General features: G+C 44.7%; 2 protein-coding genes across 2 annotated transcripts; one reads left to right on the forward strand and one right to left on the reverse strand.

The window, feature by feature from the left end:
* Positions 1-3,477: 3,477 nt before the first annotated feature.
* LOC310856962 (cAMP-regulated phosphoprotein 19-A-like) lies at positions 3,478-10,018 on the reverse strand. The gene is made up of 3 exons (XM_083762547.1): positions 9,886-10,018; positions 5,816-5,959; positions 3,478-3,693 (listed from the first exon to the last, which is right to left on the reverse strand). Exons 1-3 carry the CDS (start codon positions 9,913-9,915, stop codon positions 3,490-3,492), a joined length of 378 nt encoding a protein of 125 aa, XP_083618673.1. The 5' UTR covers positions 9,916-10,018; the 3' UTR covers positions 3,478-3,489.
* Positions 10,019-14,350: 4,332 nt separating this feature from the next.
* LOC310857782 (nuclear factor 7, ovary-like) lies at positions 14,351-18,511 on the forward strand. The gene is made up of 2 exons (XM_083763662.1): positions 14,351-14,380; positions 16,640-18,511. Exon 2 carries the CDS (start codon positions 16,711-16,713, stop codon positions 18,160-18,162), a length of 1,452 nt encoding a protein of 483 aa, XP_083619788.1. The 5' UTR covers positions 14,351-14,380; positions 16,640-16,710; the 3' UTR covers positions 18,163-18,511.
* Positions 18,512-23,231: the final 4,720 nt, after the last annotated feature.

Genomic DNA, 23,231 nt, shown 5'->3' on the forward strand with positions numbered 1-23,231 from the left:
CCCAGGGGTCCTTGAGGGAGTTCCAGTGGCTCCCTGGGAACCACTGTTTCTGAGAAGGGATATCATATTATGTACAGATTCACAGGAGAGCAGAAATTATGCAAAACTATTTTATTTACAAAACAAATGGCACGGTGGGACTGCGTTGAGCGTTTTACTTTACCACATGCACAGTCCAGACAACCATCTTCATCATCATCATCATCCTCAAGGAACCCCAAGATATCTGTAATTGGCCGCCGACCCCCATCTGAAAATATGTTGTTCCAGGCCCCCCCCCCCCCCCCCCCCATCTGAAAATATGTTGTTCCAGGGACCCCCCCCCCCCCCCCCATCTGAAAATATGTTGTTCCAGGGACCCCCCCCCCATCTGAAAATATGTTGTTCCAGGGACCCCCCCCCCCCCCCCCATCTGAAAATATGTTGTTCCAGGGACCCCCCCCCCATCTGAAAATATGTTGTTCCAGGGACCCCCCCTCCCATCTGAAAATATGTTGTTCCAGGGACCCCCCCCCCCCCCCCCCCATCTGAAAATATGTTGTTCCAGGGACCCCCCCCCCCCCCCCACCAGAACCAAAGATTTGAGTTTAAAAAACGTTCACTCTGAAAGAATATCAAAAAATATTTTCACAAACATCGTGAAAAGGTAGCTGTCACAAATCTTTGAATATATTATTATTTCAGAGTGAACGCGTTTATTAACTCAAATCTTTGAAAATATATTCTTTCAGAGTGTGTGTGTGTTGGGGGGGGGGGGGGTGGGCGTGGGGGTCCCTGGAACAACATATGTTCAGATGGGGGGGGACGGCAGGCCAGATTACATTATATTTTTGGGGGTCCTTGACATGAAAATGTTTGAGAACGACTGACAGAAACATGTTTTTTTTTCTTCAGAAAACTGTCAAGAGTAGAACCTGTTGTCGGTCAAAATGGGTTCAGCCATCGTTTCTAATCGATTACTCTTTTGATTAATAATAGAGTAATCGAGTAAAGCGAGTAAAAAAAAAAAAGGGAAAAAAAAATGAAAAGGCTGTTCCAGTGAATGAACCGATGACTAATTATTCAGTTCGTCAGTCAAAAACTAAATATTTCATTTGTTTTTTGTGTTTTACAATTCCCGCGTAATAATATAACAGCATGCCCCAAAACATGGGGTGGATTTATATTTTACGAAATGATCAATTGTTTTAATTTCTTTCTGATCGATTAAAGGCATTCCATGTATAACAGCGGAGTGTGTTTTTACATGAAACAATTAAAATACATTTGTTTTAAGTTTTAATCAGACCAGTCAGTGTGTCCAGTGGAAACCCTCGTATGAATCTGATCTCAGGTCAGAATGGGTTAATCAGACCAGTCAGTGTGTCCAGTGGAAACCTTCGTATGAATCTGATCTCAGGTCAGAATGGGTTAATCAGACCAGTCAGTGTGTCCAGTGGAAACCTTCGTATGAATCTGATCTCAGGTCAGAATGGGTTAACACATCGTTTCTCTCAACTGTACATACAGGCATCAACCACTTACAGTAGTGTGTTTACACCCACACCCCCCCCCCCTCCTAAAAACAAAACAAAAACGACAACAAAAGAAAACAAAAAGAAATAAAGGGTCCCACCGTCTATAAATCATGGGTTTGTTTTGATTTGAAAACACCGAGGCTAACTTTACACCTTTTGCACCCTCTGGTGGTCTATATGTACAGTACTACGGCCAGCACTGCGTAAAAGAGGAGTTAACGTGAATTATGGGCACTGTAATTTTTCCCCCGTAAACCTCAAGTTTAGCAGCGTAATATACAGTTAATATACGGTAATATAATACATGTGTGACGGTACAATGTTCTGTTGGAAAGTCGAACCCATTCTGAACGGGAACCCATTTTGGTATTAGCACTATGCTACGCTTTAGCTATTGAAAAATAGCAGATCTACAAGCTCGTAGCGCGCCACCGAGTGGCGCGCTACGAGCTTGTAGGTCTGCTATTTTTGAAAAAAAATCGAAGAGCGACTGACATTTTTTAGAATCTGATCTCAGGTCAGAACGGGTTAATCAGACCCAGTGTGTGTCCAGTGGAAACCTCGTATGAATCTGATCTCAGGTCAGAATGGGTTAACTGTCATATACACATCCGTATTCCATGCTTTGTGCACAGTGCAGGCTTCTGCTGTACAGTACGGTGTACAGTATGGTGTACAGTATGCTTCTGTAAAGTAACTAAACTCTAATTTACAGTTTGAGTATATTGTTGCCAGGCGATTCGAGACGTACGGCAGGCCCGTTGATTATCAGCGACCTGGCCCCCTAAGCCAATGGGAGTCCGACCCCCGCACTGCCTAAGCCAATGGGAGTCCGACCCCCACACTGCCTAAGCCAATGGGAGTCCGACCCCCACACTGCCTAAGCCAATGGGAGTGCCTCCTAATCCTAGCCAATGGTTACAGGGGGTGTGTGCAGGGGGGCGGGGCCCAGGAAGGAAGTGAGACCAGTGGCGGTGACATCACAGCCGTGGCAGTGACATCACAGGTGTGGCGGTGACATCACAGCCGTGGCGGTGACATCACAGAACACTTTGAAACACTACAATATCTAAAAAAAATAAAAACACATTTTTTAGCCACACATAAAACCGTTCAGATGAGATCTGGTTGCAAAAAGCTTTAACGGGCACTCTAGTGCTATAGCCCGCCATAGAGGGATGAAGGGATGGGGTCCCTAGACCCCTGTAGAGGTCTAGACCCCTGTAGAGGTCTGGACCCCTGTAGAGATCTAGACCCCTATAGAGGTCTGGGGTGTGGGGTCCTCTAGACCCCTATAGAGGTCTGGGGTGTGGGGTCCTCTAGACCCCTGTAGAGGTCTGGGGTGTGGGGTCCTCTAGACCCCTATAGAGGTCTGGGGTGTGGGGTCCTCTAGACCCCTATAGAGATCTGGGGTCCTCTAGACCCCTATAGAGGTCTGGGGTGTGGGGTCCTCTAGACCCCTATAGAGGTCTGGGGTGTGGGGTCCTCTAGACCCCTATAGAGGTCTGGGGTGTGGGGTCCTCTAGACCCCTATAGAGGTCTGGGGTGTGGGGTCCTCTAGACCCCTATAGAGGTCTGGGGTGTGGGGTCCTCTAGACCCCTATAGAGGTCTGGGGTGTGGGGTCCTCTAGACCCCTATAGAGGTCTGGGGTCCTCTAGACCCCTATAGAGATCTGGGGTCCTCTAGACCCCTATAGAGGTCTGGGGTGTGGGGTCCTCTAGACCCCTATAGAGATCTGGGGTCCTCTAGACCCCTATAGAGGTCTGGGGTCCCTAGGGGCCAGGTCTCTGGGGCAGGTCCTGGGGCTGTGGTCACCACTAGCCCTCCATCGTAGCCAGCTTACTGGCTACGATGGAGGTCTTCCTCTGGGGCAGGTCCTGGGGCTGTGGGGTCCCTAGGGGCCTTATTGGGGCAGGTCCTGGGGCTGTGGGGTCCCTAGGGGTCTTATTTGGGGCAGGTCCTGGGGGGCTCCTAGCCCTCCATGGTAGCCAGCTTGGAGGCCACGATGGAGGGCTTCCTCTGGGGCAGGTCCTGGGGCGTAGGGATGTGGTCTCCCGTGGCCTCGGGCGTCTTCTCGGCCGCGGCGGACGGAGGCAGCATGCTGGAGGGGAGGAGCTGCTTGCTCTTCATCTTGGCCTTCGCCATGTTGTAGTCGCCCGAGTCAAAGTACTTTGGCTGTGTGGAGGAGTCAAAGTATTAAAATATATACACCTGAGTCAAAGTATTTAAATATATACACCTGAGTCAAAGTACTTTAAATATATACACCTGAGTCAAAGTACTTTGGCTGTGTGGAGGACAGAATATACACCTGAGTCAAAGTACTTTAAATATATACACCTGAGTCAAAGTACTTTAAATATATACACCTGAGTCAAAGTACTTTAAATATATACACCTGAGTCAAAGTATTAAAATATACACCTGAGTCAAAGTATTTAAATATATACACCTGAGTCAAAGTATTTAAATATATACACCTGAGTCAAAGTACTTTAAATATATACACCTGAGTCAATGTACTTTAAATATACACCTGAGTCAAAGTATTAAAATATACACCTGAGTCAAAGTATTTAAATATATACACCTGAGTCAAAGTACTTTAAATATATACACCTGAGTCAAAGTACTTTAAATATATACACCTGAGTCAAAGTACTTTAAATATATACACCTGAGTCAAAGTACTTTGGCTGTGTGTAGGAGTCAAAGTATTAATATATACACCTGAGTCAAAGTATTAAAATATACACCTGAGTCAAAGTATTTAAATATATACACCTGAGTCAAAGTATTTAAATATATACACCTGAGTCAAAGTACTTTAAATATATACACCTGAGTCAAAGTACTTTAAATATATACACCTGAGTCAAAGTACTTTAAATATATACACCTGAGTCAAAGTATTAAAATATACACCTGAGTCAAAGTATTTAAATATATACACCTGAGTCAAAGTACTTTAAATATATACACCTGAGTCAAAGTACTTTAAATATATACACCTGAGTCAAAGTATTTAAATATACCTCATGTTTCTATATCAGTGGTTCTCACAGGGTTAAACATCATGTTTCTATATCAGTGGTTCTCACAGGGTTAAACCTCATGTTTCTATATCAGTGGTTCTCACAGGGTTAAACCTCATGTTTCTATATCAGTGGTTCTCACAGGGTTAAACCCTATGTTTCTATATCAGTGGTTCTCACAGGGTTAAACCTCATGTTTCTATATCAGTGGTTCTCACAGGGTTAAACCCTATGTTTCTATATCAGTGGTTCTCACAGGGTTAAACATCATGTTTCTATATCAGTGGTTCTCACAGGGTTAAACCTCATGTTTCTATATCAGTGGTTCTCACAGGGTTAAACATCATGTTTCTATATCAGTGGTTCTCACAGGGTTAAACCTCATGTTTCTATATCAGTGGTTCTCACAGGGTTAAACCTCATGTTTCTATATCAGTGGTTCTCACAGGGTTAAACCTCATGTTTCTATATCAGTGGTTCTCACAGGGTTAAACCTCATGTTTCTATATCAGTGGTTCTCACAGGGTTAAACCTCATGTTTCTATATCAGTGGTTCTCACAGGGTTAAACCTCATGTTTCTATATCAGTGGTTCTCACAGGGTTAAACCTCATGTTTCTATATCAGTGGTTCTCACAGGGTTAAACCTCATGTTTCTATATCAGTGGTTCTCACAGGGTTAAACCTCATGTTTCTATATCAGTGGTTCTCACAGGGTTAAACATCATGTTTCTATATCAGTGGTTCTCACAGGGTTAAACCTCATGTTTCTATATCAGTGGTTCTCACAGGGTTAAACCTCATGTTTCTATATCAGTGGTTCTCACAGGGTTAAACCTCATGTTTCTATATCAGTGGTTCTCACAGGGTTAAACCTCATGTTTCTATATCAGTGGTTCTCACAGGGTTAAACATCATGTTTCTATATCAGTGGTTCTCACAGGGTTAAACATCATGTTTCTATGTCAGAACCCGCCGACCCCCATCTCGCTCGTAGTGCGTACAAGCTTGTAGATCTGTAGATTTGTGCCACACAAATGTGGCACAAATCTTTGGATATTCTTTCAGAGTGAACGTTTTTAACTCATATTGTTGCTTCTGGGCGGTCCCTGGAACAACATATTTTCAGATGGGGGTCGGCGGCCAATTACATATAGTTTTTCTCTGTTGTGATTTAGACATTTTATTTTGCGTGTGTGCGTGCATGTGTGTGTGCGTGCGTGCATGTGTGCGTGTGTGCGTGCATGTGTGCGTGCGACTCACTCCTTTCTGCAGCCTCTTGCGCAGCAGGTCTGAGCCTGCAGGCTTGGTTGCCAGGTTGGGGTAGGTTGCCAGGTTTGGGTAGCGAGATTTCAGCTTGGCCTCCTCCACTCTCTCTGGGCTGATCACCATGTTGTCATCCATTTCCTGTTGAAAATACACCCATTTCCTGCTTAAAATACATCAATTTCCTGTTTGGAATACATCCATGTCCTGTTTAAAATACATCCATTTCATGTTTAAAATACATTAATTTCCTGTTTGAAATACCTCCATTAGCATCTTGCGTATAACCGTTTTGAATTGTCACAGTGCTGGAAGCAGCAGTGTGACCCGTTAATAAAAACGAGCACGTGTGTGTGTGTGTGTGTGTGTGTGTGTGTGTGTGTGTGTGTGTGTGTGTGTGTGTGTGTGTGTGTGTGTGTGTGTGTGTGTGTGTGTGTGTGTGTGTGTGTGTGTGTGAAACAGAAAGTCTCACACGAAACCTTGGCCGGCAGCCCAAATATGGCAGCGTGACGCGGGTTCGACTCCCGATCCCGACGGCCTTTACTGCATGTCCCCCCCCCCCCCTCCCCCCCATCTCTCTCCCCCAATGTATAATGTGTTGAAAGTGATTCTTTGCTATGTTTTTCTTTGTTTTTTATTTCTCCTATGTTTTATTTTGAGTTAGTGTTTTGTAAACAATTGTTAAGTATGGCCTTTTGTTAAATGTTAAATGTTTGTCTGTGTCGGACCCCAGGAAGACTAGCTTTGGTCCAGGCAAAAGCTAATGGGGATCCTTATAAACAATAAACAATAAACATTTCCTGTCAGCCTACTGTCTGTCTCTCTATAAATAATAATAATAATAATAAAGGCAAAAGCCGAAAAACAAAGGGAAAAAAAAGAAGACAAAATGTTCTAAATGTCATCATGCTTTAAGTAGCGTGATGTGTGTAAAACTAGGGGGTTTTCATGATTCTGAATCCATTCCATGCATTCATTTTGCACGAAAAACACATTGTTTTGACGGCTATGGCCGTTTTTAGCCCAAGGAGTGTTTTTAGTGCAAAACTAATGCTTGGAATGGATTCAGAATCATGAAAACCCCCTAGTTTGACACGTCACATGATGCTACTTAACCCATTCTGACCTGAGATCAGATTCATACGAAGGTTTCCACTGGACACACACTGGTCTGATTAACCCATTCTGACCTGAGATCAGATTCATACGAAGGTTTCCGCCGGACACACACTGGTCTGATGAACCCATTCTGACCTGAGATCAGATTCATACGAAGGTTTCCGCCGGACACACACTGGTCTGATGAACCCATTCTGACCTGAGATCAGATTCATACGAAGGTTTCCGCAGGACACACACTGGTCTGATGAACCCATTCTGACCTGAGATCAGATTCATACGAAGGTTTCCACTGGACACACACTGGTCTGATGAACCCATTTTTCAAAAAATAGCAGACCTACAAGCTCGTATCGCGCCACTCGGTGGCGCGATATGAGCTTGTAGATCTGCTATTTTTCAATAGCTAAAGCATAACATGATGCCAACACCAACATGGGTGCCCGTTCAGAATGGGTTAAAGATTGATGACATTTAGAACATTTTGTGCATAGGTTGTCTATGGTGTGTTCACATACATACAGTTATCGTACCAAAATATAAACTAGAGACATGTAGGAATTAGGGCCGGGACTAATTGCGATTAATTTAGATTAATTAACTACAGAAAAATGAATCACGATTAACTACAGATAAATTAATCGCACCTTTTTTTTCACCGCGGAACGTTTCTCACTGGGCGCTTTTCTATAGTACTGAAAACTGGAAATAATAAAAAGTCCCCCCATTTTGTGTTGCCTAGAACTGGAGGTCTGACAAAAAACAGTAACAATATGAAGTAAGTACAGCTTTGTGATGTCACTGAGATGTACTTTTTTTTCAGACCTCCAGTTCTAGGCAACACAGAATGGGGTGACTTTTATTATTATTTCCACAAGGTATACTGTATTAATGACAGTAAAATGTTGAAAATGAGTGGTATCCTGTAGTCACTATTCGTTGATTCACTGGGATACCAAAAAACATTTAAAAAAAAAGGTTTCTCGCTGTTCTCGGGTTGAATATTGATATGCGATTAAAATGCGATTAATCTAGATTAATTAATCGCAAAGCCTCTGATTAATTAGATTAATTTTTTTAATCGAGTCCCACCTCTAGTAGGAATACAAAAGACATCAATATAAATATATATATATATTTAGTCACCTTATGTGGTACAAATTCATGGAAATATCAGTCACAATTTGCATCCTCAGTTTTGTCTTCAAAAACTGGCCATTCATTATCAATACAAAATTAAAATCAAGTTAAAAGAACACCTCATGTAAACCATACTGCAATATCCCTGGGGAAATAATAATTCAAATGTATAATGTGTTGAAAAGTGATTTTTTTTTGCTATGTTTTTCTTTGTTTTTTATTTCTCCTATGTATTTTATTTTACTATGTTTAATTTTGAGTTAGTGTTTGTAAACAATTGTTAAGTATTGCCTTTTGTTAAATGTTAAATGTTTGTCTGTGTCGGACCCCAGGAAGACTAGCTTTAGTCAAGGCAAAAGCTAATGGGGATCCTTATAAACAATAAACAATGGCATTTAATGTTTGCACAAACATTTTCACACCCTGGACATAGCTTAAAAAACATAGTGTTGCAAACTGCAGCTAAGCTAACTAGCTAAGGGGGTCCCTGCTTCATCTCTCTCTCAGCTAAGGGGGTCCCTGCTTCATCTCTCTCAGCTAAGGGGGTCCCTGCTTCATCTCTCTCAGCTAAGGGGGTCCCTGCTTCATCTGTCTATCTCTAAGGGGGTCCCTGCTTCATCTCTCTCAGCTAAGGGGGTCCCTGCTTCATCTGTCTCTCAGCTAAGGGGGTCCCTGCTTCATCTCTCTCAGCTAAGGGGGTCCCTGCTTCATCTCTCTATCTCTAAGGGGGTCCCTGCTTCATCTCTCTCAGCTAAGGGGGTCCCTGCTTCATCTCTCTCTCAGCTAAGGGGGTCCCTGCTTCATCTGTCTCTCAGCTAAGGGGGTCCCTGCTTCATCTGTCTCTCAGCTAAGGGGGTCCCTGCTTCATCTCTCTCAGCTAAGGGGGTCCCTGCTTCATCTGTCTCTCAGCTAAGGGGGTCCCTGCTTCATCTGTCTCTCAGCTAAGGGGGTCCCTGCTTCATCTGTCTCTCAGCTAAGGGGGTCCCTGCTTCATCTCTCTCTCAGCTAAGGGGGTCCCTGCTTCATCTCTCTCAGCTAAGGGGGTCCCTGCTTCATCTCTCTCAGCTAAGGGGGTCCCTGCTTCATCTCTCTTAGCTAATGGGGTCCCTGCTTCATCTGTCTCTCAGCTAAGGGGGTCCCTGCTTCATCTCTCTCAGCTAAGGGGTCCCTGCTTCATCTCTCTCTCAGCTAAGGGGTCCCTGCTTCATCTCTCTCTCAGCTAAGGGGTCCCTGCTTCATCTCTCTCTCAGCTAAGGGGGTCCCTGCTTCATCTCTCTCTCAGCTAAGGGGGTCCCTGCTTCATCTGTCTCAGCTAAGGTGGTCCCTGCTTCATCTCTCTCAGCTAAGGGGGTCCCTGCTTCATCTCTCTCAGCTAAGGGGGTCCCTGCATCATCTCTCTCAGCTAAGGGGGTCCCTGCTTCATCTCTCTCAGCTAAGGTGGTCCCTGCTTCATCTCTCTCAGCTAAGGGGGTCCCTGCTTCATCTCTCTCAGCTAAGGGGGTCCCTGCTTCATCTCTCTCAGCTAAGGGGGTCCCTGCTTCATCTCTCTCTCAGCTAAGGGGGTCCCTGCTTCATCTGTCTCAGCTAAGGGGGTCCCTGCTTCATCTCTCTCAGCTAAAGCGATTTCAGTCCAATCATAACAAAATCAAGACGAGTCACGGCGCACACACACACACGCACGCACACGCACGTTAGCCTGTTAGCATGCATGCTAACCAACACTAAAGACACACATGAGGCTATCTGTCTATCATTAGAGTAACAAATAAATACAGATTAATTATTATATTTGGTCATAATTCCAGTACCTGCTTGGTGGCTTCAACCTCCTCACACATTGTAGTGGATTCACTTTGATGTCAATTAAAGGATTTGAATTTAATCCAAAACAAACACAAAGTCAACAAGAAAACAGCCTGTCTGGACAGGACGACCAACAGATCACAGATCGGACAGGACGACCAACAGATCACAGAGCGGACAGGACGACCAACAGATCACAGAGCAGACAGGACTACCAACAGATCACAGAGCGGACAGAACGAGTCCACTCATCCTCTGGACAACTGGGCCCCTGGATGAGTGCCCCCCTGGATGGGTGGGCCCCTGGATGGGTGGGCCCCTCCTGGATGAGTGGGCATTATGCTTCTTGTATTAAAACACATCTTGGTGGTGCTAGAGCGAGACCGGCCAGTTCTAGTCATTTTACATTAAAATCCTGTCTCTGTTAAATCAGTGATTTACAGGCTGTAACTAATAATAATAATAATAATAATAATAATAATATACAATGACATCAGGATGAAACTAATAGTGAGAAACACAACAATACAGTAAAGTTTAGAAGAGAAATAATGAATAAAGTAATTTAATCAAAGGCATCAGCAAACTAGCCTGGGTAAAGCCCTCCCCCTCGGTGTCCAGCAGGGGGAGTGGTTTTACCACTGGGTAAAGCCCTCCCCCTCGGTGTCCAGCAGGGGGAGTGGTTTTACCACTGGGTAAAGCCCTCCCCCTCGGTGTCCAGCAGGGGGAGTGGTTTTACCAGGCTAGCAGTAAACAGAAATGTCTTTCGTTTTAGAAGAAATGAAAGTGGCAGCCTGCCAGTTTTACTGCGCGTGTGTGTGTGTGTGTGTGTGTGTGTGTGTGTGTGTGTGTGTGTGTGTGTGTGTGTGTGTGTGTGTGTGTGTGTGTGTGTGTGTGTGTGTGTGTGTGTGTGTGTGTGTGAGAGAGAGAGAGAGAGGGTGTGTGTGTGTGTCCTTCCTGATGTCAGTTCATTTCCTTGTTCGGTCGCTCAGCTTCTCTCTCAGAGACTCCGTCGTCATTCAGAGAAACTAAACCGACAGACGGACATCAATACATAAATAAATAGATAAATTAATATCCGGACCGATCATTTGGACAACCTGGGAGACAGACAGACAGACAGACAGACAGACAGACAGACAGACAGACAGACAGACAGACTGCTGTACTGAGGTAAGAAACAGGCACATTATAAGAAGTGCTGAAATTCTGAAAACTATTAGAGGAGTAAAGTATAAAAGGAGGAATAATAGTCTTTATTTAATTAAAAGTCAACATGTTTGGAACTTTAATTGGATCATAACTGCTCTTTTCTCAGGGAGAAATAGAATGACGTAATTCATGGTGTAAACATGTTGGCAGTTAGCCTGAGGTTAGGTTTCTGGTCTAGAGGGGCGGGTCGGGTTAGGGTTAGGTTTCCGGTCTAGAGGGGCGGGTCGGGTTAGGTTTCCGGTCTAGAGGGGCGGGGTTAGGTTTCCGGTCTAGAGGGGCGGGTCGGGTTAGGGTTAGGTTTCTGGTCTAGAGGGGCGGGTCGGGTTAGGGTTAGGTTTCCGGTCTAGAGGGGCGGGTCGGGTTAGGTTTCTGGTCTAGAGGGGCGGGGTTAGGTTTCCGGTCTAGAGGGGCGGGTCGGGTTAGGGTTAGGTTTCTGGTCTAGAGGGGCGGGTCGGGTTAGGGTTAGGTTTCCGGTCTAGAGGGGCGGGTCGGGTTAGGGTTAGGTTTCTGGTCTAGAGGGGCGAGTGGGCATTATGCTTCTTGTATTAAAACACATCTTGGTGGTGCTAGAGCGAGACCGGCCAGTTCTAGTCATTTTACATTAAAATCCTGTCTCTGTTAAATCAGTGATTTACAGGCTGTAACTAATAATAATAATAATAATAATAATAATATACAATGACATCAGGATGAAACTAATAGTGAGAAACACAACAATACAGTAAAGTTTAGAAGAGAAATAATGAATAAAGTAATTTAATCAAAGGCATCAGCAAACTAGCCTGGGTAAAGCCCTCCCCCTCGGTGTCCAGCAGGGGGAGTGGTTTTACCACTGGGTAAAGCCCTCCCCCTCGGTGTCCAGCAGGGGGAGGGGTTTTACCACTGGGTAAAGCCCTCCCCCTCGGTGTCCAGCAGGGGGAGTGGTTTTACCAGGCTAGCAGTAAACAGAAATGTCTTTCGTTTTAGAAGAAATGAAAGTGGCAGCCTGCCAGTTTTACTGCGCGTGTGTGTGTGTGTGTGTGTGTGTGTGTGTGTGTGTGTGTGTGTGTGTGTGTGTGTGTGTGTGTGTGTGTGTGTGTGTGTGTGTGTGTGTGTGTGTGTGTGTGTGTGTGTGTGTGAGAGAGAGAGAGAGAGAGGGTGTGTGTGTGTGTCCTTCCTGATGTCAGTTCATTTCCTTGTTCGGTCGCTCAGCTTCTCTCTCAGAGACTCCGTCGTCATTCAGAGAAACTAAACCGACAGACGGACATCAATACATAAATAAATAGATAAATTAATATCCGGACCGATCATTTGGACAACCTGGGAGACAGACAGACAGACAGACAGACAGACAGACAGACAGACAGACAGACAGACAGACAGACAGACAGACAGACAGACAGACAGACTGCTGTACTGAGGTAAGAAACAGGCACATTATAAGAAGTGCTGAAATTCTGAAAACTATTAGAGGAGTAAAGTATAAAAGGAGGAATAATAGTCTTTATTTAATTAAAAGTCAACATGTTTGGAACTTTAATTGGATCATAACTGCTCTTTTCTCAGGGAGAAATAGAATGACGTAATTCATGGTGTAAACATGTTGGCAGTTAGCCTGAGGTTAGGTTTCTGGTCTAGAGGGGCGGGTCGGGTTAGGGTTAGGTTTCCGGTCTAGAGGGGCGGGTCGGGTTAGGTTTCCGGTCTAGAGGGGCGGGGTTAGGTTTCCGGTCTAGAGGGGCGGGTCGGGTTAGGGTTAGGTTTCTGGTCTAGAGGGGCGGGTCGGGTTAGGGTTAGGTTTCCGGTCTAGAGGGGCGGGTCGGGTTAGGTTTCTGGTCTAGAGGGGCGGGTCGGGTTAGGGTTAGGTTTCCGGTCTAGAGGGGCGGGGCGGGTTAGGTTTCCGGTCTAGAGGGGCGGGGTTAGGTTTCCGGTCTAGAGGGGCGGGTCGGGTTAGGGTTAGGTTTCCGGTCTAGAGGGGCGGGTCGGGTTAGGGTTAGGTTTCCGGTCTAGAGGGGTGGGTCGGGTTAGGGTTAGGTTTCTGGTCTAGAGGGGCGGGTCGGGTTAGGGTTAGGTTTCCGGTCTAGAGGGGCGGGTCGGGTTAGGTTTCCGGTCTAGAGGGGCGGGTCGGGTTAGGGTTAGGTTTCCGGTCTAGAGGGGCGGGTCGGGTTAGGGTTAGGTTTCCGGTCTAGAGGGGCGGGGTTAGGTTTCCGGTCTAGAGGGGCGGGTAGGGTTAGGTTTCTGGTCTAGAGGGGCGGGTCGGGTTAGGGTTAGGTTTCCGGTCTAGAGGGGCGGGTCGGGTTAGGTTTCTGGTCTAGAGGGGCGGGGTTAGGTTTCCGGTCTAGAGGGGCGGGTCGGGTTAGGGTTAGGTTTCCGGTCTAGAGGGGCGGGTCGGGTTAGGGTTAGGTTTCCGGTCTAGAGGGGCGAGTGGGCATTATGCTTCTTGTATTAAAACACATCTTGGTGGTGCTAGAGCGAGACCGGCCAGTTCTACTCATTTTACATTAAAATCCTCTCTCTGTTATATCAGTGATTTACAGGCTGTAACTAATAATAATAATAATAATAATAATAATATACAATGACATCAGGATGAAACTAATAGTGAGAAACACAACAATACAGTAAAGTTTAGAAGAGAAATAATGAATAAAGTAATTTAATCAAAGGCATCAGCAAACTAGCCTGGGTAAAGCCCTCCCCCTCGGTGTCCAGCAGGGGGAGTGGTTTTACCACTGGGTAAAGCCCTCCCCCTCGGTGTCCAGCAGGGGGAGGGGTTTTACCACTGGGTAAAGCCCTCCCCCTCGGTGTCCAGCAGGGGGAGTGGTTTTACCAGGCTAGCAGTAAACAGAAATGTCTTTCGTTTTAGAAGAAATGAAAGTGGCAGCCTGCCAGTTTTACTGCGCGCGCGTGTGTGTGTGTGTGTGTGTGTGTGTGTGTGTGTGTGTGTGTGTGTGTGTGTGTGTGTGTGTGTGTGTGTGTGTGTGTGTGTGTGTGTGTGTGTGTGTGTGTGAGAGAGAGAGAGAGAGAGGGTGTGTGTGTGTGTCCTTCCTGATGTCAGTTCATTTCCTTGTTCGGTCGCTCAGCTTCTCTCTCAGAGACTCCGTCGTCATTCAGAGAAACTTAACCGACAGACGGACATCAATACATAAATAAATAGATAAATTAATATCCGGACCGATCATTTGGACAACCTGGGAGACAGACAGACAGACAGACAGACAGACAGACAGACAGACAGACAGACAGACAGACAGACAGACAGACAGACAGACAGACAGACAGACAGACAGACAGACAGACTGCTGTACTGAGGTAAGAAACAGGCACATTATAAGAAGTGCTGAAATTCTGAAAACTATTAGAGGAGTATAAAAGTATAAAAGGAGGAATAATAGTCTTTATTTAATTAAAAGTCAACATGTTTGTAACTTTAATTGGATCATAACTGCTCTTTAATGAACTTTAATTGGATCATAACTGCTCTTTAATGAACTTTAATTGGATCATAACTGCTCTTTTCTCAGGGAGAAATAGAATGACGTAATTCATGGTGTAAACATGTTGGCAGTTAGCCTGAGGTTAGGTTTCTGGTCTAGAGGGTCTGGTCTAGAGGGGCGGGTCTGGTCTAGAGGGGCGGGGTTAGGGTTAGGGTTAGGTTTCTGGTCTAGAGGGGCGGGGTTAGGGTTAGGTTTCTGGTCTAGAGGGGCGGGGTTAGGGTTAGGGTTAGGTTTCTGGTCTAGAGGGGCGGGGTTAGGGTTAGGGTTAGGTTTCTGGTCTAGAGGGGCGGGGTTAGGGTTAGGGTTAGGTTTCTGGTCTAGAGGGGCGGGGTTAGGGTTAGGGTTAGGTTTCTGGTCTAGAGGGGCGGGGTTAGAGGGTCTGGTCTAGAGGGGCGGGGTTAGGGTTAGGGTTAGGTTTCTGGTCTAGAGGGGCGGGGTTAGGGTTAGGGTTAGGTTTCTGGTCTAGAGGGGCGGGGTTAGGGTTAGGGTTAGGTTTCTGGTCTAGAGGGGCGGGGTTAGGGTTAGGGTTAGGTTTCTGGTCTAGAGGGGCGGGTCTAGAGGGGCGGGGTTAGAGGGTCTGGTCTAGAGGGGCGGGGTTAGGGTTAGGGTTAGGTTTCTGGTCTAGAGGGGCGGGGTTAGAGGGTCTGGTCTAGAGGGGCGGGTCTAGAGGGGCGGGGTTAGAGGGTCTGGTCTAGAGGGGCGGGGTTAGGGTTAGGGTTAGGTTTCTGGTCTAGAGGGGCGGGGTTAGAGGGTCTGGTCTAGAGGGGCGGGTCTAGAGGGTCTGGTCTAGAGGGGCGGGTCTAGAGGGTCTGGTCTAGAGGGGGCGGGTCTAGAGGGTCTGGTCTAGAGGGGCGGGTCTGGTCTAGAGGGGCGGGTCTGGTCTAGAGGGGCGGGTCTGGTCTAGAGGGGCGGGTCAGGTCTAGAGGGGCGGGTCTGGTCTAGAGGGGCGGGTCTGGTCTAGAGGGGCGGGTCTGGTCTAGAGGGGCGGGTCTAGAGGGGCGGGTCTGGTCTAGAGGGGCGGGTCTGGTCTAGAGGGGCGGGTCTGGTCTAGAGGGGGCGGGTCTAGAGGGGCGGGTCTGGTCTAGAGGGGGCGGGTCTAGAGGGGCGGGTCTAGAGGGTCTGGTCTAGAGGGGCGGGTCTGGTCTAGAGGGGCGGGTCTGGTCTAGAGGGGCGGGTCAGGTCTAGAGGGGCGGGTCTGGTCTAGAGGGGCGGGTCTGGTCTAGAGGGGCGGGTCTGGTCTAGAGGGGCAGGTCTAGAGGGGCGGGTCTAGAGGGGCGGGTCTGGTCTAGAGGGGCGGGTCTGGTCTAGAGGGGCGGGTCTGGTCTAGAGGGGGCGGGTCTAGAGGGGCGGGTCTGGTCTAGAGGGGCGGGTCTAGAGGGGCGGGTCTGGTCTAGAGGGGCGGGTCTAGAGGGGCGGGTCTGGTCTAGAGGGGGCGGGTCTAGAGGGGCGGGTCTGGTCTAGAGGGGCGGGTCTGGTCTAGAGGGGCGGGTCTGGTCTAGAGGGGCGGGTCTGGTCTAGAGGGGGCGGGTCTAGAGGGGCGGGTCTAGAGGGGGCGGGTCGCGGCTGAGATTTGCGCACGCCCTGATTGGTTCACTGATCTGTCAGTCAGCCCCACTTCCTGGTCTCAACTGCACATGTTCACGCAGCACTAACTACTGCCCATAGCACTTACCCTAACCCCATAGATAGCATTTCTGTAGACTTAGATAGCATTTGATACAGACTTATAGCATGTTATGTAGACAGCACTATAATTGCATTGTATGTAGTCATAGCACGCCATAGTAGCCTACATATGTATAGCATAGTAGTATAGATGTATAGTTTATATGTATAGTTTCATAATATAGATATTCCACTGTTACTTTCTTAGCTTACGCATGTTTTATGATAAATGTTTTTATGTGATGTATTCCCATGCTTTTTTGTTCTTGCTTAATGTAAATCGCTCTCGATTAAGAGCGTCTGATAAATGCCTAAATTGTAAATTAATACTGATAATGTTACTGTAGAGTCATGCTGCACTAACTACTATCCATACTGATAATGTTACTGTTGTTGTTTTGTCTTGTAGAATTCCTCCGGCGTAACGACAGCCTCAGAGAACATTCCAGATCGCGGAGCGTCAGGGAGCGGCAGACCAAAATGGCGTCCCGTTTGACTTGTCAGGAAGCGGATCTGAGCTGTCCCGTGTGTCATGACATCTTTAAACGTCCCGTCGTGCTAACCTGTGGACACAGCTTCTGCAAAGACTGTCTGCAGGAATGGTGGACGGAAAGACCAACGAGGGAATGTCCCGTTTGTAAGAGGAGATCCTCCAAGGACAATCCTCTCACAAACTTTGTTCTGAAGAATCTGTGTGAGAAGCTCTTGGAGGAGAAAGGCCGGAGCTCGTCGTCGCTGAGCTCGGAGGTCCTCTGCAGCGCACACGGCGAGAAGCTCAAGCTCTTCTGTCTGGACGACCAACAGCTGGTGTGTCTCGTGTGTCGCGACTCAGAGAAACACGCCGGACACAATTTCTTACCCGTGGACGAAGCGTCTGGACTTGGCAAACAGAACATCGAGGAATCACTGGAGTCTTTAAAGGAGAAACTGAAGGTCTTTGATAAAGTTAAAACAAATTATGACATAACAGAAAATCACATGAAGGTTCAGGCCAGGAACACAGAGACGCAGATCAAGGAACAGTTTGAGAATATCCGCCGGTTCCTACAGGAGGAAGAGGAGGCCAGGATGGCCGCTCTGCGGGAGGAAGAGGCTCAGAAGAGTCAGGAGATGAAGGAGAGCATTGTGGATCTGAGCAGAGAAATGGAAACCCTCTCCAACGCAATCCAAGCTGCCGAGGACCAGCTGAGAGCCGACGACCACGTCTCTTTCCTGCAGAACTACAAGACCACCATGGAGGGAGTCCAGCTCACCCTGCAGGACCCACCTCCGCTCTCAGGAGGAGCGCTGATAGACCAGGCCAAACACCTGAAGAACCTGACCTTCAGAGTCTGGGACAAGATGAAGGACATTGTCTCCTACACTCCTGTCGTCCTGGACCCCAACACTGCTGGTCCATGGCTTGTGCTGTCTGATGATCTGACCAGTGTGAGATGTGAAGAAGAGGATCAGCAGCTTCCTGACAACACAGAGAGGTTTCAGTGGTTCATAGTCCAGGGTTCTGAGGGCTTTGACTCAGGGTCTCACAGCTGGGATGTTGAGGTTGGAGACAATAAATCCTGGGCGGTAGGTGTGTGTGAGGAGTCGTTCAACAGGAAGGGAGACTCAGGGAGAGGAGGCTGGATAATACGGTTATTTAGGGATGAATACGAAGCAGTCTACTCATCAGGACATTATGATTATGATGGTGTTGTTGAGGAGGAGACTGTTCTCTCAGTGAATCAGAAAGCCCGGAGGATCAGAGTCCATCTGGACTGGGACAGAGGACAGCTGTCCTTCTCTGATCCTGATTCTAACACACACCTGCACACCTTCACACACACCTTCACTGAGACACTGTTTCCATACATTTATAATAATGGTGATGATGATGGTCCGTCTCTGAAGATGTTACCAGGGACGATCTGTGTCACTCTGGAAAACCACAGTTAGAACGTCTGGCGTCCAATAAAAAAATAAAAAAATAAAATCACACCTGTGTGAAGTGAGGGGCGCTCTCATCATCACACATCATCTCATTCCGGCCAATCACAATCTGCGTCCTCACTTAATGTCTTCAATATTATGTACTTTTTCCTCTCAGCCAATCAAATCCTCCCTGTGTGGGGTGATCAGCCAATCACAATGCACAAACCTGGAAAGCTGGTCATAAAACCCTGCAGAATATATTGACGTGGTATTGATTAGGAGATCTCCAGGTAATCAGAAGGGATTGGTTTGTGACACGCTGTTAATTATTCATGATGTGATTATTAACCCATTCTGAACCCATGTTGGTGTTATAGCTATTGAAAAATAGCAGATCTACAAGCTCATAGCGCGCCACCGAGTGGCGCGCTACGAGCTTGTAGGTCTGCTATTTTTGAAAAATCGAAGAACGACTGACGTAGAAGACACTTTTAGAATCTGATCTCAGGTCAGAGTGGAAAACTGTCAGGATGTAGAAGACGTTTATAGAATCTGATCTCAGGTCAGAATGGGTTAATGTATCATTCAGTTTAGAATTTGCTTTGGCATTTCAGACAGACGGTTGAACAGACAAAAATGATTCCTGATAACATACTTTTATTTTGTTGTGTATAATTATTGTATTCATAATTATTGGTGTAATGGTGACAATGGTTGTATAATATGATTATTACTGATAACATGTTTTATATTGAGTTTGATTATTTGATGTCATTAAAGATGATTACACGTTTCAAATATAAATGTTGTATTTTTTACTCCATTACATTTCTAGGAAGTGACTCTTTGAGCCCAAACTTAACACGAATACATTAAGACTGTATAACCACTAAATGTAGTTAAAATATTTATTACTTAACCACTTAATCTGATGAATTAATATCTGGTATTCTTAATATTGATTAATATGTGGTAATCTTTCCCCCACACACACACACTGGTTTTACTGTGGTAAAACTACTAGTAACTGGTGTACTGACCATGGTATTACTGTGTTAAAACTACTAGTAACTGGTGTACTGACCATGGTATTACTGTGTTAAAACTACTAGTAACTGGTGTACTGACCATGGTATTACTGTGTTAAAACTACTAGTAACTGGTGTACTGACCATGGTATTACTGTGTTAAAACTACTAGTAACTGGTGTACTGACCATGGTATTACTGTGTTAAAACTACTAGTAACTGGTGTACTGACCATGGTATTACTGTGTTAAAACTACTAGTAACTGGTGTACTGACCATGGTATTACTGTGTTAAAACTACTAGTAACTGGTGTACTGACCATGGTATTACTGTTAAAACTACTAGTAACTGGTGTACTGACCATGGTATTACTGTGTTAAAACTACTAGTGACTGGTGTACTGACCGTGGTATTACTGTGTTAAAACTACTAGTAACTGGTGTACTGACCACATGGTATTACTGTGTTAAAACTACTAGTGACTGGTGTACTGACCGTGGTATTACTGTGTTAAAACTACTAGTAACTGGTGTACTGACCATGGTATTACTGTGTTAAAACTACTAGTAACTGGTGTACTGACCATGGTATTACTGTGTTAAAACTACTAGTAACTGGTGTACTGACCATGGTATTACTGTGTTAAAAAAACAGTGTTGTTTTCGTCGACTAAAACTAAGACGAAAAATGTTCGTCGACTACCTATTTTCACTGACAAAAACAAATGGAAACTAAATGAAAACTAAGCTACGATGACTAAAACTAAGACTAAATATACTGACAATTTCGTCGACAAATAAAAACTAGACTAAAATGTTAGGAAGGGACTAGTGGACAAGAGATCCAGTATAAGTCATTTTACACTTGGTTGCATGCTGAAAATACCTGGCGCGTTGTGAGCTTGTAGATCGGCTATTTTCAGCAAGTGTAAAAACACTCATTACGACGGCATCAAGACCCGCCAAAATACCTTTTAGTCGACTAAATCAACTGTAGATTTAGTCGACTAAAATCTTATGACATTTAGTCGACTAAAACTAGACTAACACTAAGACATTCCAGGTGACTAAAATGTGACTAAAACTAAATGAAGTTTCAGTCCAAAGACTATGACTAAACTAAAATAGAAATTTGCTGCCAAAAACACTGGTTACTTAAAACTACTAGTAACTGGTGCACTGACCATGGTATTACTGTGTTAAAACTACTAGTAACTGGTGTACTGACCATGGTATTACTGTGTTAAAACTACTAGTAACTGGTGTACTGACCATGGTATTACTGTGTTAAAACTACTAGTAACTGGTGTACTGACCATGGTATTACTGTGTTAAAACTACTAGTAACTGGTGTACTGACCATGGTATTACTGTGTTAAAACTACTAGTGACTGGTGTACTGACCATGGTATTACTGTGTTAAAACTACTAGTAACTGGTGTACTGACCATGGTATTACTGTGTTAAAACTACTAGTAACTGGTGTACTGACCATGGTATTACTGTGTTAAAACTACTAGTGACTGGTGTACTGACCATGGTATTACTGTGTTAAAACTACTAGTAACTGGTGTACTGACCACATGGTATTACTGTGTTAAAACTACTAGTAACTGGTGTACTGACCATGGTATTATTGTGTTAAAACCACTAGTAACTGGTGTACTGACCATGGTGTTACTGTGTTAAAACTACTAGTAACTGGTGTACTGACCATGGTATTACTGTGTTAAAACTACTAGTAACTGGTGTACTGACCATGGTATTACTGTGTTAAAACTACTAGTAACTGGTGTACTGACCACATGGTATTACTGTGTTAAAACTACTAGTAACTGGTGTACTGACCATGGTATTATTGTGTTAAAACCACTAGTAACTGGTGTACTGACCATGGTGTTACTGTGTTAAAACTACTAGTAACTGGTGTACTGACCATGGTATTACTGTGTTAAAACTACTAGTAACTGGTGTACTGACCATGGTATTACTGTGTTAAAACTACTAGTAACTGGTGTACTGACCATGGTATTACTGTGTTAAAACTACTAGTAACTGGTGTACTGACCATGGTATTACTGTGTTAAAACTACTAGTAACTGGTGTACTGACCATGGTGTTACTGTGTTAAAACTACTAGTAACTGGTGTACTGACCATGGTATTACTGTGTTAAAACTACTAGTAACTGGTGTACTGACCATGGTATTACTGTGGTAAAACTACTAGTAACTGGTGTACTGACCATGGTATTACTGTGTTAAAACTACTAGTAACTGGTGTACTGACCATGGTATTACTGTGTTAAAGCTACTAGTAACTGGTGTACTGACCATGGTATTACTGTGTTAAAACTACTAGTAACTGGTGTACTGACCATGGTATTACTGTGTTAAAACTACTAGTAACTGGTGTACTGACCATGGTATTACTGTGTTAAAACTACTAGTAACTGGTGTACTGACCATGGTATTACTGTGTTAAAACTACTAGTAACTGGTGTACTGACCATGGTATTACTGTGTTAAAACTACTAGTAACTGGTGTACTGACCATGGTATTACTGTGTTAAAAAAACAGTGTTGTTTTCGTCGACTAAATCTAAGACGAAAAATTTTCGTCGACTACCTATTTTCACTGACAAAAACAAATGGAAACTAAATGAAAACTAAGCTACGATGACTAAAACTAAGACTAAATATACTGACAATTTCGTCGACAAATAACTAGACTAAAATGTTAGGAAGGGACTAGTGGACAAGAGATCCAGTATAAGTCATTTTACACTTGGTTGCATGCTGAAAATACCTGACGCGTTGTGAGCTTGTAGATCGGCTATTTTCAGCAAGTGTAAAAACACTCATTACGACGGCATCAAGACCCGCCAAAATACCTTTTAGTCGACTAAATCAACTGTAGATTTAGTCGACTAAAATCTTATGACATTTAGTCGACTAAAACTAGACTAACACTAAGACATTCCAGGTGACTAAAATGTGACTAAAAACTAAATGAAGTTTCAGTCCAAAGACTATGACTAAACTAAAATAGAAATTTGCTGCCAAAAACACTGGTTACTTAAAACTACTAGTAACTGGTGTACTGACCATGGTATTACTGTGTTAAAACTACTAGTAACTGGTGTACTGACCATGGTATTACTGTGCTAAAACTACTAGTAACTGGTGTACTGACCATGGTATTACTGTGTTAAAACTACTAGTAACTGGTGTACTGACCATGGTATTACTGTGTTAAAACTACTAGTAACTGGTGTACTGACCATGGTATTACTGTGTTAAAACTACTAGTGACTGGTGTACTGACCATGGTATTACTGTGTTAAAACTACTAGTAACTGGTGTACTGACCATGGTATTACTGTGTTAAAACTACTAGTAACTGGTGTACTGACCATGGTATTACTGTGTTAAAACTACTAGTAACTGGTGTACTGACCATGGTATTACTGTGTTAAAACTACTAGTAACTGGTGTACTGACCATGGTATTACTGTGTTAAAACTACTAGTAACAGCTGTACTGACCATGGTATTACTGTGTTAAAACTACTAGTAACTGGTGTACTGACCATGGTATTACTGTGTTAAAACTACTAGTAACTGGTGTACTGACCATGGTATTACTGTGTTAAAACTACTAGTAACTGGTGTACTGACCATGGTATTACTGTGTTAAAACTACTAGTAACAGCTGTACTGACCATGGTATTACTGTGTTAAAACTACTAGTAACTGGTGTACTGACCATGGTATTACTGTGTTAAAACTACTAGTAACTGGTGTACTGACCATGGTATTAATGTGTTAAAACTACTAGTAACTGGTGTACTGACCATGGTATTACTGTGTTAAAACTACTAGTAACTGGTGTACTGACCATGGTATTAATGTGTTAAAACTACTAGTAACTGGTGTACTGACCATGGTATTACTGTGTTAAAACTACTAGTAACTGGTGTACTGACCATGGTATTACTGTGTTAAAACTACTAGTAACTGGTGTACTGACCATGGTATTACTGTGTTAAAACTACTAGTAACTGG

This window comes from Protomyctophum parallelum, assembly GCF_964188405.1.
Source record: "Protomyctophum parallelum genome assembly, chromosome: 4".
Lineage (NCBI taxonomy): Eukaryota > Metazoa > Chordata > Actinopteri > Myctophiformes > Myctophidae > Protomyctophum > Protomyctophum parallelum.